The 14,808-nt window shown below is 49.5% G+C and overlaps 1 protein-coding gene across 10 annotated transcripts in view; it reads right to left on the minus strand.

The window, feature by feature from the left end:
• The window catches only part of PIGL (phosphatidylinositol glycan anchor biosynthesis class L), a 104,445-nt gene that overhangs the window by 44,294 nt on the left and 45,343 nt on the right, over nt 1-14,808 (minus strand). For 6 of the 10 annotated variants that reach the window (XM_051824461.2, XM_017348852.3, XM_051824463.2 and 3 more), the window contains exon 3: nt 1,879-1,969. In XM_051824461.2, the coding sequence (XP_051680421.1) occupies nt 1,879-1,969 (91 nt within the window). The remainder of the gene's footprint in view (nt 1-1,878; nt 1,970-14,808) is intronic. The other 4 variants (XM_017348853.3, XM_051824459.2, XM_017348854.3 and 1 more) reach the window with 1 other exon arrangement.

Consider the following 14,808-nt stretch of genomic DNA (forward strand, 5'->3'; position numbering starts at 1 on the left):
AACATGAGATGAAATAAAAGCATTTCTTTGTTTAAGTTAACTACTTAAACTTATGTCACAGCTCTGTCTATTAAAAAAGCAGAAATCACCATCAATCCACTAGTGATGAGCATCCTTGGCACCCATATCACTCTCTTAAAAATACTGTGTCTCAGGGGGCTGGTGCTGTGGCACAGCAGATAAAGCTGCCGCCTGCAGTACTGGCATCCCACATGGGCACCAGTTCAAGTCCCGGCTGCTCCACTTCTGATCCAGCTCTCTGCTATGGCCTGGGAAAGCAGTGGAAGATGGCCCAAGTGCTTGGGCCCCTGCACCCACATGGGAGACCCAGAAGAATCCCCTGGCTCCTGGCTTCAGATCAGCACAGCTCTGGACATTGAGGCTGATTGGGGAGTGAACCAGCAGATGGAAGACCTCTCTCTCTGCCTCTCTTTCTCTCTGTGTGTAACTCTTTCTTCAAATAAAATAAATCTTTAAAAAAATATCGCTTCTCAGGGTGGGCGTTTGGCGTACTGGACAAGAAGCTGGTTAAGAAGCCCACGTCTGACATTGGGGCCAGCACCATGGCTCACTTGGCTAATCTTCCACCTTGCGGTGCTGGCATCCCATATGGGTGCCAGGTTCTAGTCCTGGCTGCTCCTCTTCCAGTCCAGCTCTCTGCTGTGGCCCGGGAAGGCAATGGAGGATGGCCCAGGTGCTTGGGCCCCTGCACCTGCGTGGGAGACCAGGAAGAAGCACCTGGCTCCCGGCTTCGGATCTGCGTAGCTCCGGCCGTAATGGCCATTTGGGGGGAGAACCAACGGAAGGAAGACCTTTCTCTCTGTCTCTCTCTTACACTGTCTATAACTCTACCTGTCAAGGAAGAAGAAGAAGAAGAAGAAGAAGAAGAAGAGGAGGAAGAGGAGGAAGAGGAGGAAGAGGAGGAAGAGGAAGAGGAAGAGGAGGAAGAGGAAGAGGAAGAAGAAGAAGAAGAAGGAGAAGAAGAAGAAGAAGCCCACGTCCGACATTGGAGTATCTGGGTTCAATGCCCTGGGTTTGGCTCCTGACTCTATATAGACCGTGTGAGGCAGCAGTGACGGCTCAAGTGATGGGGTTCCTGACAGCAGGCAAGAGATCTGGGTTGAGTTTCTGGCTTCTGGTTTCACCCCGGCCCAGTCCTAGCTGTTTCAAACATTTAGGGTGTGAACCAGTGGATGTCTCTCTCTGTCTCTTTCTCTATGCCTGTCAAATAAATAAATAAATTTAAAGATTAAAAAAGAAATATCATTTTACATCAAAAGGAACCAGGGCTCCTTGGGATAATGGCTGAATTCCAGACCAGGGCAGGATATGTCCAAGATGAATCTCAACATTTTAAAAAAATAGTTATTTATTTATTTGAAAGGCAGAGTGACGGAGAGAGAGGGAGAGAGAAAGAGATCTTCTTCCATCTGCTGGTTCACCCTCCAAATGACACCATGGTTGGGGCTGGTTTCTTCAATGTCAAGTGAGAATTACAACTACACTTATCTCTGCAGTGTCACGCTGACCCTGCCAATGTGACAATGCTGGGGGGAGTGAAGGCCGATACCCAGGCTTCTGGAGTCCTGGGGTTTCAGGTAACTGACAAAGGCCATAGGGACACCAGCTGGGAAACTGTTGGCCCCCAGCCAAGCACTGATAATCCAGCTCCCCAGACTCGCAAAAGAGCAAAAGAGCAATCCAAGACATCCGGAGGAGTGTTTGTTTCTGGGTAGGCTTCAGAGAGCACACTGAGGGCTGTGGCCTCTATTTTACAGACTGGCGCTGGAGTGGGGCTGGGAGGGGGAGGCTGCACAACCTGACTGGTGGGACTGGGAGTGGGACCTGGGCTTCCTATGCAGGGTGGCACCCCCTTACCAGATTGATGTCATTCACCTCCACGTGCCGGAGAAGGGTGTTGGCCACGAGCTCTGTGTCCCACTGCACTCCTGGGTCATCTGGGAAATCCCTGCAAGGGAGAAACATGACCTGAACATGGCGTAGTGGGTAAAGCTGCCTCTGTGACCCCGGCATCCTATGTGGGCATCAGTTTGTATCTGAGCTGCTCCACTTCCAATTCAGCTCCCTTATAATGGCCAGGGAAAAGCAGTGGAAGACAGCTCAAGTATTTAGCGCCAACATCCATGTGGGAGATCTGGATGAAGCTCCTGGCTCCTGGCTTTGGCCTGGCCCAGGGCTGATTGTTGCAGTTACCTGGGGAGTGAACTCGTGGGTGAAAGATCTCTCTCTCTCTCATTCTGTCTATATGGTTTTCAAATAAATAAATAAATATTTTTAAAAAATTATTTATGTATTCACTGAGAGAGAGACAGAGACAGAGATCTTCTATCTGCTGGGCCACTGCCCAAATGTCCACAACAGCTAGGATTGGGCCTGGCTGAAGCCAGGAGCCCAGAACTCAATCTGGGTCTCCCACATGGGTGGCAGGGACCCAAGTGCCTGAGCCATCACCCGCTGCCTCCCAGGGTGCGCGTTAGTAGGGAGCTGGAATCGGGAGCACAGTGGGGACTGGAACTCAGGCACGCAAGACGGGACGAGGGGGTCCCAAGCGGTGGCTTAGCTGCTGTGCCACATGCCCGGCACCAAACATCCTCAGCTCAGGTCGGTGTGTGCGGTCTTGCAACAACAGGGGGAGTGGGGCAGGGGGGTGGGTGATTTCCCACCTTTAAGGTATTCAGATTTCAGTGGAAAAGACCAGATTTACGAAGATGAAGCAACTAGAAATGAAAGGACAATGCCACACCACACAGTGTTTGGGGTTTTGAGAGCCGAGTGCCGAGGGGAAGAGCCCGCGACAGTGAGACAAGGCAGCCGCGTTCACGGTGAACTTGGGCACAAGGCACTTTACAAGAATAATAGTAACAGTGTAAAGGGTGTGTTGCACCTCTCCTCCTCCCCCAATGTGGGAGATCCGCTCATGGTCTCTCTCTCTCTCTCTAGCCACCTGCAAAACGAAAATTAGATAAGCGAAAGGCCTCCAAGGCTTCTGGAGAGTCTCTGGTGCCAAGTTCCCTCGGCAACCAGACCAGATAAAACCCAGCCCTATGCCTGCCTTGCACTCAATGTCTTGGGAAACTGTCACCGCCTCTTTGCTTCAATACAGCAGCCTGTCTTTGTTGAGGTCGGTCTACAGCTCCTTTTTCTCTCTCTTTTCTGGGGGCATGAAAGGCCAGAACCCTGAGCTGTTCCAAACCTAACAGTGTGTTAATCAACAGCATGGAAGTATGACCTCCACTTGACCTCATGGGCCGTGTCATGCCAAGTTTAAGCAGCTGCCTTGCAAGGTTGTTGGAGTTTGGTTTGAAGCCAGGTTTCTGGCTGCAAAGCGGAGAGGTGCTAGCACCAGGGAGCCAGTGTTACCTCCCCTGCCACATTCCAGAAGCAGAGGTTTCTGTGTCTCCATCAGAATAACCTGCAGCTTAACCCGTGGCCTCGTCCTGGCTCTACAGAAGTGCTCCCCCTACAGAAATCCTGCCTGTGCCTTTTTCGTACGTGGGTTTATGAGGTCACCAGGTATGGGACAAGGCCTCCATTGACCCCCTTTTTTGAAAACACCCGTCTTATAAACAGACACCCATCTCTCCTTGGCTTGGGGCCTGCAGAGAGGGAGGCAGGCTGCTCCCTCTCCCTGTAGCCAAAGGCTGTTCATTGACCCTCCTGGGCCTCGGGGCAAAGGAGAGTCACTGGAGGCTTTTCAGCAGGAACCTCAGCACTAAACAAGGCCGAGTTTTCCTTGGCTTCGGCCACCTGTCCTCAGCCCCCAGGCTGCCTTCTGCGCTGACTTTCCAAAGCTCTGTCCCGTCAGCCTCTCCCTGTGGGTCTCAGGATGCTCCTAAGGCGAGCTGGGGAGCTCAGACAGTGGCCGAGAGACACAGTTACAGGAGCCAGAGTGACGAGAGCCACACACGCGCTCCTAGGCGGAGGGCACGTGTGGATGTATCGAGGCAACATCGTCTGGAACTGAACACTCCAGTAATATTTACCTGGAACTTTTGTACACAGGCTGCAGAAGGAGTCTAAGAGGAAGGGGAGGAGAGTGCTGGCTAAGCCTACCAGTTCTCAGTGCTGGAAGTGCTGAAAAGTCAGTCCCTGGGTCCTGCACTGTGGCACAGTAGGTCAAGTTGCAGCCTGGGACACTGGCATCCCATGTGACCACTGGTTCGAGTCCCGGCTGCTCCACTTCTGACCAAGCTCCCTGATAATGCACCTGGGAAGGCAGCAGCACATGGCCCAAGTACTTGGGCCCCTGCCACCCAGGAGAGATCTGGATGCAGTTTTAGGATCCTGGCTTTGGCCAGGCCTAGCTTTGGTCATGGTGGCCATTTGGGGAGTGGGCTGGAGAATAGAGATCTGTGTGTGTGTGTGGGTGGGTGGGTGGCTGTGCCTTTCAAAGACAGGAAATAAATTTTAAAAGGAAGAATGAAGAGAAGGAAGAAAGGCCACCTTCCCTGTATCTTCAGGGAACCAGGATCTGCAGGGTCTGCTATGGAGGGAAGTTCCCTCCCAGTGGGGCTCCCAGGAACTGGTATTGCCCCGCCCTCTGAGAGAGGGCAAGGGGACTTTGGCCAGTAAATATCTGCTCTGTGATGTGGCGTGTCTGATACTGCTGCACTGCTTCTGTGACCAAGTCCAAACATCTCGCAGTCAGGCACTCGGGTTTTCCATGATCCATCTCCTGTTTTGATTCACTTCGATTCTCTTTATTTGAGGAGCAAATGAAGTAACAGTGTGAGAAAGCACTTACAAATTGTTAAGAGGGGCTGGCACTCTGGTGCAATGGGTTAAAGCTCAGGCATCCCATATGGATGCCAGTTCGAGTCCTGGCTGCTCCACTTCCAATCCAGCTCTCTGCTAATGCACCTGGGAAAGCACTGGAAGATGGCCCAAGTCCTTGGGCCCCTCCATCTGTATGGGAGACCTAGAAAAAGCTCCTGGCTCCTGGCTTTGGATCAGCTCAGCTCCGGCTGTTGTGGCCATCTGGGTAGAGAACCACAGGATGGAGGACATCTCTCTCTCTTTCTGCCTCTGCCTCTCTTGTTCTACCTTTCAAATAAATAAATAAATCTTAAAAAAAACTGTAAAGAAACATGCAAATGTCAAAATTGTGGCTGTTACAGCTGCATTAGTCTAATGTAAGCCTCTTTATTTAAAAAAAAAAAAAAGATTTATTTATTTGAAAGGCAGAGTGAGAGTGAGATGAGAGAGAGCGATCCTCCATCTGCTGGTTCACTCCCCAATTGGCCACAACAGACAGGGCTGGGCCAGGCCAAAGCCAGGAACTAGAACTCCACCCAGGTCTCCCATGTGGATGGCAGGGGCCCAAGCACTTGAGCCATCTTCTGCTGCCTTCCCAAGTGCATTAGTAGGGAGCTGGATCCGGAAGTGGAGCAGCCGGGACTCAAACCTGCGCTCAATTAACCTGCCTGGTGGTGATGCTGGCCCTTACCAAGCCTTTTAGAAGAAAGAATTCTCCCTTCCTTCTTTCTCGCTCTGGAAGTCTCCTGAGAGGCATTTTGCTAATGGTCGGTGGTTTCAAAGTAGGTGTGGGCCCCGCTGGAGCGGTCTGAGATGTTCCACTAGAATTTCTGTTTGTGATGGTACCAAGATACCTGTGGGAAATGGAATGAAAAGATAAGCTTATTTTGGTGCAAAAAAAATTTTTAAAATATCTTTGCATAGTTTTTTCATTATAATACATTTTCATGAACTTTTTTGAAGATCTCTCTTAGGCATGCATTTAAAATTTTTTTGCACCAAAACAAACTGATCTTTTAGTTCCATTTTCTAAAACCTTTTTAAAGTACTCTTATACATGTTTTTCTATCTGTTTAAACTTCTATTCTGTAGCTATTTTATGAAGTTATACTAACAGTATTTAACATGTTCAGAATTCAGTAAATAAGCCCCCAAATATGGAAGTGCATACTCAAGTTTCTTTCTTGACATCAGAGGAGTATAATAAAAAGTGTTTAGAGATTACCGGTCTAACTTACTCACCCTGTACTTTTTTTTTCTAGAGAGAGATATATATCTTCCATCTGCTAGTTCATTCCCCAAATGACTGCAAGGACTAGGGCTGAACCAGACCAAAGCCAGGATCCAGGAGCTTCTTCTGGGTCTCCCATGTGGGTACAGGGGCCCAAAGACTTGGGCCATCTTCAGCTGCTTTCCCAGGTGCATTAGCAGGGAGCTGGACTGGATGTGGAGCAGCCGGGACTTGAACCAGCGCCCACATGGGATGCCAGCATTTGTAGGTGGTGGCTTTTACCCACTATGCCACAATACCAGCCCTTCACTCTGTATTTACTCAATTTTTTTTCTCCTGGGTATTTTAAAAACAACTTTATTGAGGCATAACTTACATAATAGAAAACTCGTCCATTTCAAAACACACAATTAGTGATGTTCAGTAAATGTTTAGAATGCGCACATTTTATTTTTACTAGTGTTTTGCCTAGATTTGATTCTTGACTCTCCAATTCTATCAGACAAATGTTCCATTAGTTCCACTAGTCATTTATCAATCAAGGCTGAGCCAGGAAAATGGAAGCCATGAGGAATTTAATACAGAGACTGGTTTACCCACTTGATGGAAAAGACCGGAGGCACCAAACAGGGAACAATGAAAAACCCAGGAACTGACAACAGCAGGAAGCCCCTTCAAGCTTCTAGGATGGGACAGCGAAGCCGTGGACCAGAGTGACGGTGGGAAGTAGAATGGCGAGAGCCAGAGTCAGGGAAAACACCACGTCACTGATGGAGACGCAGCCCAACGAGGAAGGGGAAATACCCTGGTTTTCCCTCCCCTAAGTCTAGTCTTCCATCACTGCCGTATGTTTGTCCAGCCTATACAGAAGCCAACTGGCCAGGGAACCTGGAGACTGTAGTTTCCATCGGTACAAAGACAGAGATAAGTTACCAGCAGTCTCACTCACCGTAGATGCTTAAAGGGTTATTTACTGCCCATTATGGCTCAGTCTACCTTCAAAAGGCAGCGGTAGCCCTGCCACTTACCTCTTGCTAAGATCTATGGGAATGCAGTACCCCCCCCAGGTGCAGTGTGGAGCAGCCTAGGGAGGAACATGGTGGTGGTGGGGGGCAGGAGCATGCTAAGGCCAGCAGGACTCAGGCTCAGGCAAGGGTTAATAGCCAACTCCTCCCCAGGAAGAACAGGACAAAGTGCAGTACTCCAGGGTCACTGGGAGGCAATGTGATGTGGTAGGCAGAACCCTGGGCAGGGGGACAGAACACCCAAGTTCTAGCTCCCCTGCTCGCCACGTGGACACAGGCATGAGCTGTGTAATCAGGAAAGCTGGGCTACTTCCAGGCTGTACTTGATGACCTTCTGACGGCTGGCCCTTCCAGCCCTGCCATCTTGGACTTTATGTTGCAAACAGCTTCTTTTTCTCCCTGATTCCTGGCTTTACTGAGTTATAATTGACAAGCAAAAATTGTCTGTCGGGTGGTGTTTGGCCAGTTGGTTGCACATCCATGTCCCACATCAGAGTGCCTGGGTTTGGTACCTGCTGTGCTCCTACTCTCAGCTTTTTGCTAGCGTGGCCCTTGTGAGGTTTGAGTAATTGGGATCCTATCACTTACAGGGGAGAGCTGGACTGGTTCCCTGCTCCAGATTTTGGCTTGGCCCAGCACTGGCCACTGAAGGAATTTGGGTGGAGGGTGGTTCTCCCTGTCTCCCTGATAAAACATATATTTAAGGTATGCAAGATGATGATTTGATATTACATATATATTGATTCCACTCCCACAATTAACATATCCATCACCACATACAGTTATAGTGAATGTGTGTGTGTGTAGTGAGAACACTTAAGATCTACTCAGGGCGTCACCACCACCTGCAACACTGGCATCCCATTTAGGTGCCTGTTCACTGGTCCACTTCCCATCCAGCTCCCTGCTAATGGCATGAGAAAGCAGTGGAAGATTGCACAAGTGCTTGGGCCCCTTCACCCACATGGGAGAACTAGATGGAGTTCCAGTCTCCTGGCATTGGCTTAGCCCAGCCCTGGCTGTTGCCACCAGTTGGGGAGTGAACCAACGGATGGAAGATCTCTTTCACTCTGTCTATTTCTTTGTAACTCTTGATTTTCAAATAAGTAAATAAATCTATCGAGAGAGAGAGAGAAAGAGAGAGAGAGATCTATTCAGTAAATTTCAAGTTTACCATATATTACTATGCTGTACATTAGTCATTCAAAATTTACTCATCTTGTAACTGAAAAATTGTAATCTCTGAGATGAAATCCTGCCAGTTCTCCCTATCCCTTAGCCCTTGGAAACCACCTCTCTACTATTTCTGCCAATTGGACTTCTCTAGATTCCACATATGAATGAGGACGTGCAGCATTTACCTTCCTATGTCTGGCTTATTTCACTTACTACAAGGTTCCTCTGTGATACATGGATGAGACAGAGAGACAGAGAAAGTTCCCGGTTCCTGGTTCCTTCCCAAATGCCCTCAGTGGCTGGGGCTGGGCCATGCTGAAGACAAGAGCTGGTACAGGAGCCCCAGTCCAGGTCTCCTGCAAGGGTGACTTGAGCCCTCACAGTGGCCTCCCAGGGTCTGCACCGGCAGCAAGCTTAAGTCTGGAGCTGGAGCTGGGAATCAAACCAAGGCAGTCCCACGGGATGTGGGCGTCCTAAGTGCCAGGCTAAATGCTAGCTCCCTCACCATGGTTTTGATTTGCATTTCTCTGCTGATTAGTTAAATTGAACACTTTTTCATATACCTGTTTGCCCTCTGTATGGCTTCCTTGGGAAAATGTTTATTCAGGTCCTTTGTCCATTTTTAAATCGGATTATTTATTTGTTTATTGTGACACTGAGTTGTAAGAGTTCTTTTTATATTTAGGATTGAAAACATATGTGTTTTTTTGTTTGTTTGTTTGTTTTTGACAGGCAGAGTGGACAGTGAGAGAGAGAGAGACAGAGAGAAAGGTCTTCCTTTTCCGTTGGTTCACCCCTCAAGTGGTCGCTGTGGCCGGCGCACCGCGCTGATCCAAAGCCAGGAGCCAGGTGCTTCTCCTGGTCTCCCATGCGGGTGCAGGGCCCAAGCACTTGGGCCATCCTCCACTGCACTCCGGGGCCACAGCAGAGAGCTGGCCTGGAAGAGGGGCAACTGGGACAGAATCCGGCGCCCCGACCGGGACTAGAACCCGGTGTGCTGGCGCCCCAGGTGGAGGATTAGCCCATTGAGCCACGGCGCTGGCCTGAATACATATGGTTTGCAAATATTTTCTCCCATTCTGTAGGTAACCTTTGTTTTTAAAGATTTATTTATTTATTTAAGGTCAGAGTTACAGAGAGAGGAAGACAGAGAGAGAGATCTTCCATCTGCTGGCTCCCTCTCCAGATGGCCGCAACGGCCAGGGCTGAACCATATGGAAACTAGGAGCCAGGAGCTGCAGCTGCTTCTTTTTTAAAGATTTACTTATTTTTTAATTTGAAAGACAGAGTTACAGAGAGAGAGAAAGAGAGAGAGAGAGAGAAAATCTTCCATCTGCTAGCTCACTCCCCAAATGGCTGCAATGGCCAGAGCTCGGTCAATCCAAAGCTAGGAGCCGGGAGTTTCTTCTAGATCTCCCACGTGGGTTCCAAGCACTTGAAACATCCTTTGCTGCTTTTCCCAGGCACATTAGCACAGAGCTGGATCGGAAGTAGAGCAGCTGGAAGTTGAAATGGTGCCCACATGGAATGCCAGTGCTGCAGGCAGCGGCTTAACCTGCTAAACCACAGCACCAGCCAGGGGCTTCTTCCAGTTCTTCCACATGGGTAGCAGGGGCCCAAGTACTTGGGTCATCTTCCACTGCTTTTTCCAGGCCATTAGCAATGTGTTGGATAGGAAGTGGAGCAAACAGGCCACGAACCAGCGTCCATCTCGTTGAATGTTTCTTTGGTGTTTTAGTTGTATGTAGTCTCCTTTGTTTATTTTTTGGTTTTGTTGCTGCGCTTAAAATCATATGCAGGCTGGCGCCGCGGCTTACTAGGCTAATCCTCTGCCTGCGGCGCCAGCACTCCGGGTTCTAGTCCTGGTTGGGGCGCCGGATTCTGTCCCGGTTGCTCCTCTTCCAGTCCCGCTCTCTGCTGTGGCCCGGGGGGTGCAGTGGAGGATGGCCCAAGTGCCTGGGGCCTGCACCTGCATGAGAGACCAGGAGGAAGCGCCAGGCTCCTGGCTTCAGATCGGCACAGTGCGCCAGCTGTGGCAGCCATTTGTAGGGTGAACCAACGGAAGGAAGATCTTCTCTCTGTCTCTCTCTCACACACTCTCTAACTCTGCCTGTCAAAAAAAAAAAAAAAGTCATATTCATAAAAGCATTGCCAAGACCAGTACCAAGGAGTTCTTCCTTATGTTTTCTTCAGGGATTTTTATGGTTTCAAATTTTTAATCCATTTAAAGTTTTCTCTTTTTTTAAGAGGCAGAGTTGCAGAGAGAGAGGGAGAGACAGAGAGAGATATCCTCCATTCACTGGTTCATTCCCCAAATGGCTCCAATGACCAAGGCTAGATCAGGCTGAAGCCAGGAGCTTCATGTTCTACTGCTTTGCCCAGGCCATTAGCAGGGAGCTGGATTGGTAGTGGAGCAGCTGGGTCTCAAACTCATGACCATATGAGATGCCGGAGTCGCAGATGGAGGCTTAAGCTGCTATGCCAGAACACCAGCCCCAGTCCATTTGAAATTTTCAGCAATTTCTGGATGAGTTTAAGATACTGGTCATGCATCATAATACTTAGGAAAGGGTAGAGGTCTTAGCACGGGCATAAACAGGCCTCAGAGATCTTGCCTCCCTTACTTCACCAGAGCTCTGCTAAGCTCCAAATATTTATTTTATCTTAAAATACTTATTTAATCATTTATTATTTTTTAAAATTTCATTTTATTTGAAAGGCAAAGAGATGATACAGAGACAGATAGGACAGACAGAGATCTTCCACCTTCTGTTTTACTGCCCAAATACCAACTGGAGTTGGGTCAGGTTAAAGCGTGAGCCTAGAACTCAACCCAGGTTGTCCACATGGGTGGCAGGGATCCAAATGCTGGAGCCATCACCTGCTGCCTCCCAAGGTGCACATTAACAGGAAGCTGGAACTGGAAGTGGACACTCAGACTCAGGCAGTTTTGATATGGGATCAAGCATCCCAAGCGGTGTCTTAACTGCTGAGCCAAACATCCAACCCCAAGCTCCCAATATTTATAGATGATCTATTTATATTTCAGTATTTTCCCATTACTGTGTGCCCTGCACTTAGAATAGCACCTGGCACATAGTAGGCATTCATGGAATGCCATTTCCCTCTTACTAGTTTGTAATGTTTTCCTCACTATTTCCTTCTGGTAGTCAACAGCATCTCTATTTATTATTAGGGATTTAGAGATTTATTATGAGGAATAATTTATTATTAGATATTTATTATGAGAAAGAGCTAGAGTTACTTTAGCTCCTGAGTTGCGACCCTAAATTAGGGCTGAGCATATATATTCCTTCCAAAATTTCTTGTGCCATCTTGCTCTCAGCGTGTCCGTGATAGGACCCTAATAGGGGCAGCATTTCCAGAAAGGTGCAAACACAGAAGCCGGGGAAACAGAGCCTTCTGCTCCGAGGCCTCTGGGAGCCTCCCTCCACATGAGGTGCCTGCCTCCTCTGCCTGGCCGAGCAACACATCCTGTAGAGCCCGGCTTCAGTGCTGCCTCCTCCACAAAGACTTCCACAAGTGGTTAGGGCTGACTCTGGACAGTTAGCGGGCACAGTCTCCTCAACTGTGCCTATCCCTGACACCCATTGCAAGCTCAGGGGCTCCCCAGGCCACCCTTGGGTTTGACAGTTTGCTAGAAGGACTCGCAGTACCCACTGAAAGCTGTTAAATAAATGCCGGCTTCCAGTTAATTATGGGGAAGAGCTACAGATTCAACTCAGCTGAGGAAGAGATGCATGGGCCAGGGGCCCAAAGGGCTGTGACTATGGAGGTTCTGTGGCCTTTTGCTTGTGGACAGCAGGTTCTGTGGTCTTCTCCTTGTGGACGGGAGGTTCTGTGGCCACTTCCTTGTGGACGGGAGGTTCCATGGCCTTCTCCTTGTGGAAGGGAGGTTCCATGGCCTTCTCCTTGTGGAAGGGAGGTTCCGTGGCCTTCTGTTTGTGGACAGAAGTTTCCGTGGTCTTCTCCTTGTGGACGGGGGGTTCTGTGGCCTTTTCCTTGTGGACAGCAGGTTCTGTGGTCTTCTCCTTGTGGACGGGAGGTTCTGTGGCCACTTCCTTGTGGACAGCAGGTTCCATGGCCTTCTCCTTGTGGAAGGAAGGTTCCGTGGCCTTCTGTTTGTGGACAGGAGTTTCTGTGGTCTTCTCCTTGTGGACGGGGGGTTCTGTGGTCCTTTCCTTGTGGACAGGACACGTTCTTCCCTTGGCATCACTGTGTGACTCTACACGTGGAGGGCTGCCGATCAGGGAAGCAGCGCACTTGAGCTCTGGCTTTCAGAGTTTTCACTGGAACTCCCTAGGAGCCGTGACTGATAAATTGATTTGTTCATTGCGACACTGCTATCAGATCTGACCCAGATCACCTCCCAGGAGCAGGGGGCACAGGCCAGAGCTCTCGTTGGGGAAGGCCACGTTCTTTACTACATGTCCTCCTTGTATGTAAGGGCCCTCATCCAATGCCTCTGCCAACTGTGGCCCAGGCAGTCCCACTTAGCACCTGATGAGAGCCATACTCGACAATTTTCTGTTGTCCTGTGTGTCTCCTTACCTCCAGGAAAACATAACAGACCTGTTGATCATTCTTCTATTTCTCATGTGGTACTCTGTGTCATTCAATTCAGAGAATTACCTGTTCGGATAAGCAACCACAAAGAGGGACTGTGCTTCGGCCCTGTGGTAGGGGGTTGAGGAAGTAGACAGAAGTTGGCCCTGTTTGGTTAAAGCCTAAAGCAGGCACGTCAGTCCCTGGGGACTGATGCATTCAAGCGAGAGGTTGGGAACACAAGGACTTTACACTAAATACACTGGGGGACAAAGTGTATGATTTGCACAGGATCCCAAAATAACCCCCTCTCCCCTCGACGTAGGAAAATGGAGAATGCGATGGTGGGAAATTTCAAACAGATAAGCGCCGGAAAAGTGACTCCTTTCAAAGACCAACTACCCGAGTTAACCTTTGCCTGAAGTTCACTCCTGGTCGGCTGCAGGCCTGGGAGCTTGTGCCTTCTCTGGCAGATGAGCGGCTCTGCCTCAGATAACCTCGCTGGCAGGATGGAAGGGGAGCACTGTGACTCAGCTCTGGACTCTTCCTTCAGAGGAGGAGGCTGCTGAGTGACCTCTGCCCCATTTTTCCCTTGGGCGGTCCGTTTCTGTGCCGGCTGGGATTTGCACACGATGACTGGAGCCGGAGTAGCCATCTCGGCCCACGAAGTAATGTCAGCCGTGGAAGCCAGACGCAGAGAGGAAGGATCAAATAGGAGGAATCCAGGCCCTGAGCACACTCTGGGGAGGAGCCGTCATGCTGGCCCAGACAGTGGAACCTCCCCCAGACCACAGTCATTGTGCACTTGCTGGTACCCCCAGCAGAATTCCCAGGTCATTTCAAAGCACAGTCAAATCCTGACATACGGGTGCCATGATTTTTAGAAGTCTCTGTTGTGTCCAGTTCTTAAAAAAAGTTGTATTTTCATCTACTTGAAAGGCAGAGGGGGAGAGGAGGAGAAAGAGAGGACGAGAGAGGGCAAGAGAGAGAGAGAGAGAGAAAATCTTCCATTCACTGGTTTGCTGCCCAATTTTTGTAATGAGATGTAATGAGTATCCTTACGCTAACTCTGTATGAATCTCTTAAAGTTTCTATGTAATAAAAATCACAGAAATGTACTTTCTGAGGCAAAGGGCAAGAGAACTAGGCGTGGATTTCTCTTGTAAGGGACCTTGTCAAATGGGGCCAGTGCTGTGGCATAGCGAGTAAAGCCACTACCTGCAGTGCCAGCATCTCATATGGGCAGTCCCGGCTGCTCCACTTCCGATCCAGTTCTCTGCTACGGCCTGGGAAACAGGTGAAGATGGCCCAAGTCCTTGGGCCCCTGCACCCTCATGGGAGACCAGGAAGAAGCACCTGGCTCCTGGATTCGGATCGGCACAGCTCCGACTGTTGTAGCCATTGGGGAGTGAACCAATGGACGGAAGACCTTTCTCTCTGTTTCTCCCTCTCACTGTCTGTAACTCTACCTCTCAAATAAATAAATAAATAAAATCTTAAAAAAAATCTTGTCACAAAAGGGTGTTGATGGACAGTGTGAACTCACAAGGAGTGTATTAGCATAATGGGGGTGTCTTCCTTCAATAAGGGAGAAGAAAGGAAGCATTTGTGCGTTTTACAGGTTGAAAGGAACAACTAATAAACACAACACATATCAAGAGCTCCATCCCTTCTATTTATTTGAGAGGTAGAGTTACAGACAGAGAGAGGGAGAGACAGAAATGTCTTCCATCCGCTGGTTTACTCCCCAAATGGCCATAATGGCTGGAGGTAGGCTGATTGGAAGCCAGGAGCCAGAAGCTTCTTCCAGGTCTCCACACAGGTGCAGGGGCCCAGGTACTTGGGCCATCTTCCACTGCTTTCTCCAGGACATTAGCAGGGAGCTGGATCAGAAAAGAAGCAGCCAGGGCCGGCGCTGCAGCTCACTAGGCTAATCCTCCGCCTAGCGGCGCCAGCACACCGGGTTCTAGTCCCGGTCAGGGCGCCGGATTCTGTCCCGGTTGCCCCTCTTCCAGGCCAGCTCTCTGCTGTGGC

Source organism: Oryctolagus cuniculus, chromosome 17 (assembly GCF_964237555.1).
Source record: "Oryctolagus cuniculus chromosome 17, mOryCun1.1, whole genome shotgun sequence".
Lineage (NCBI taxonomy): Eukaryota > Metazoa > Chordata > Mammalia > Lagomorpha > Leporidae > Oryctolagus > Oryctolagus cuniculus.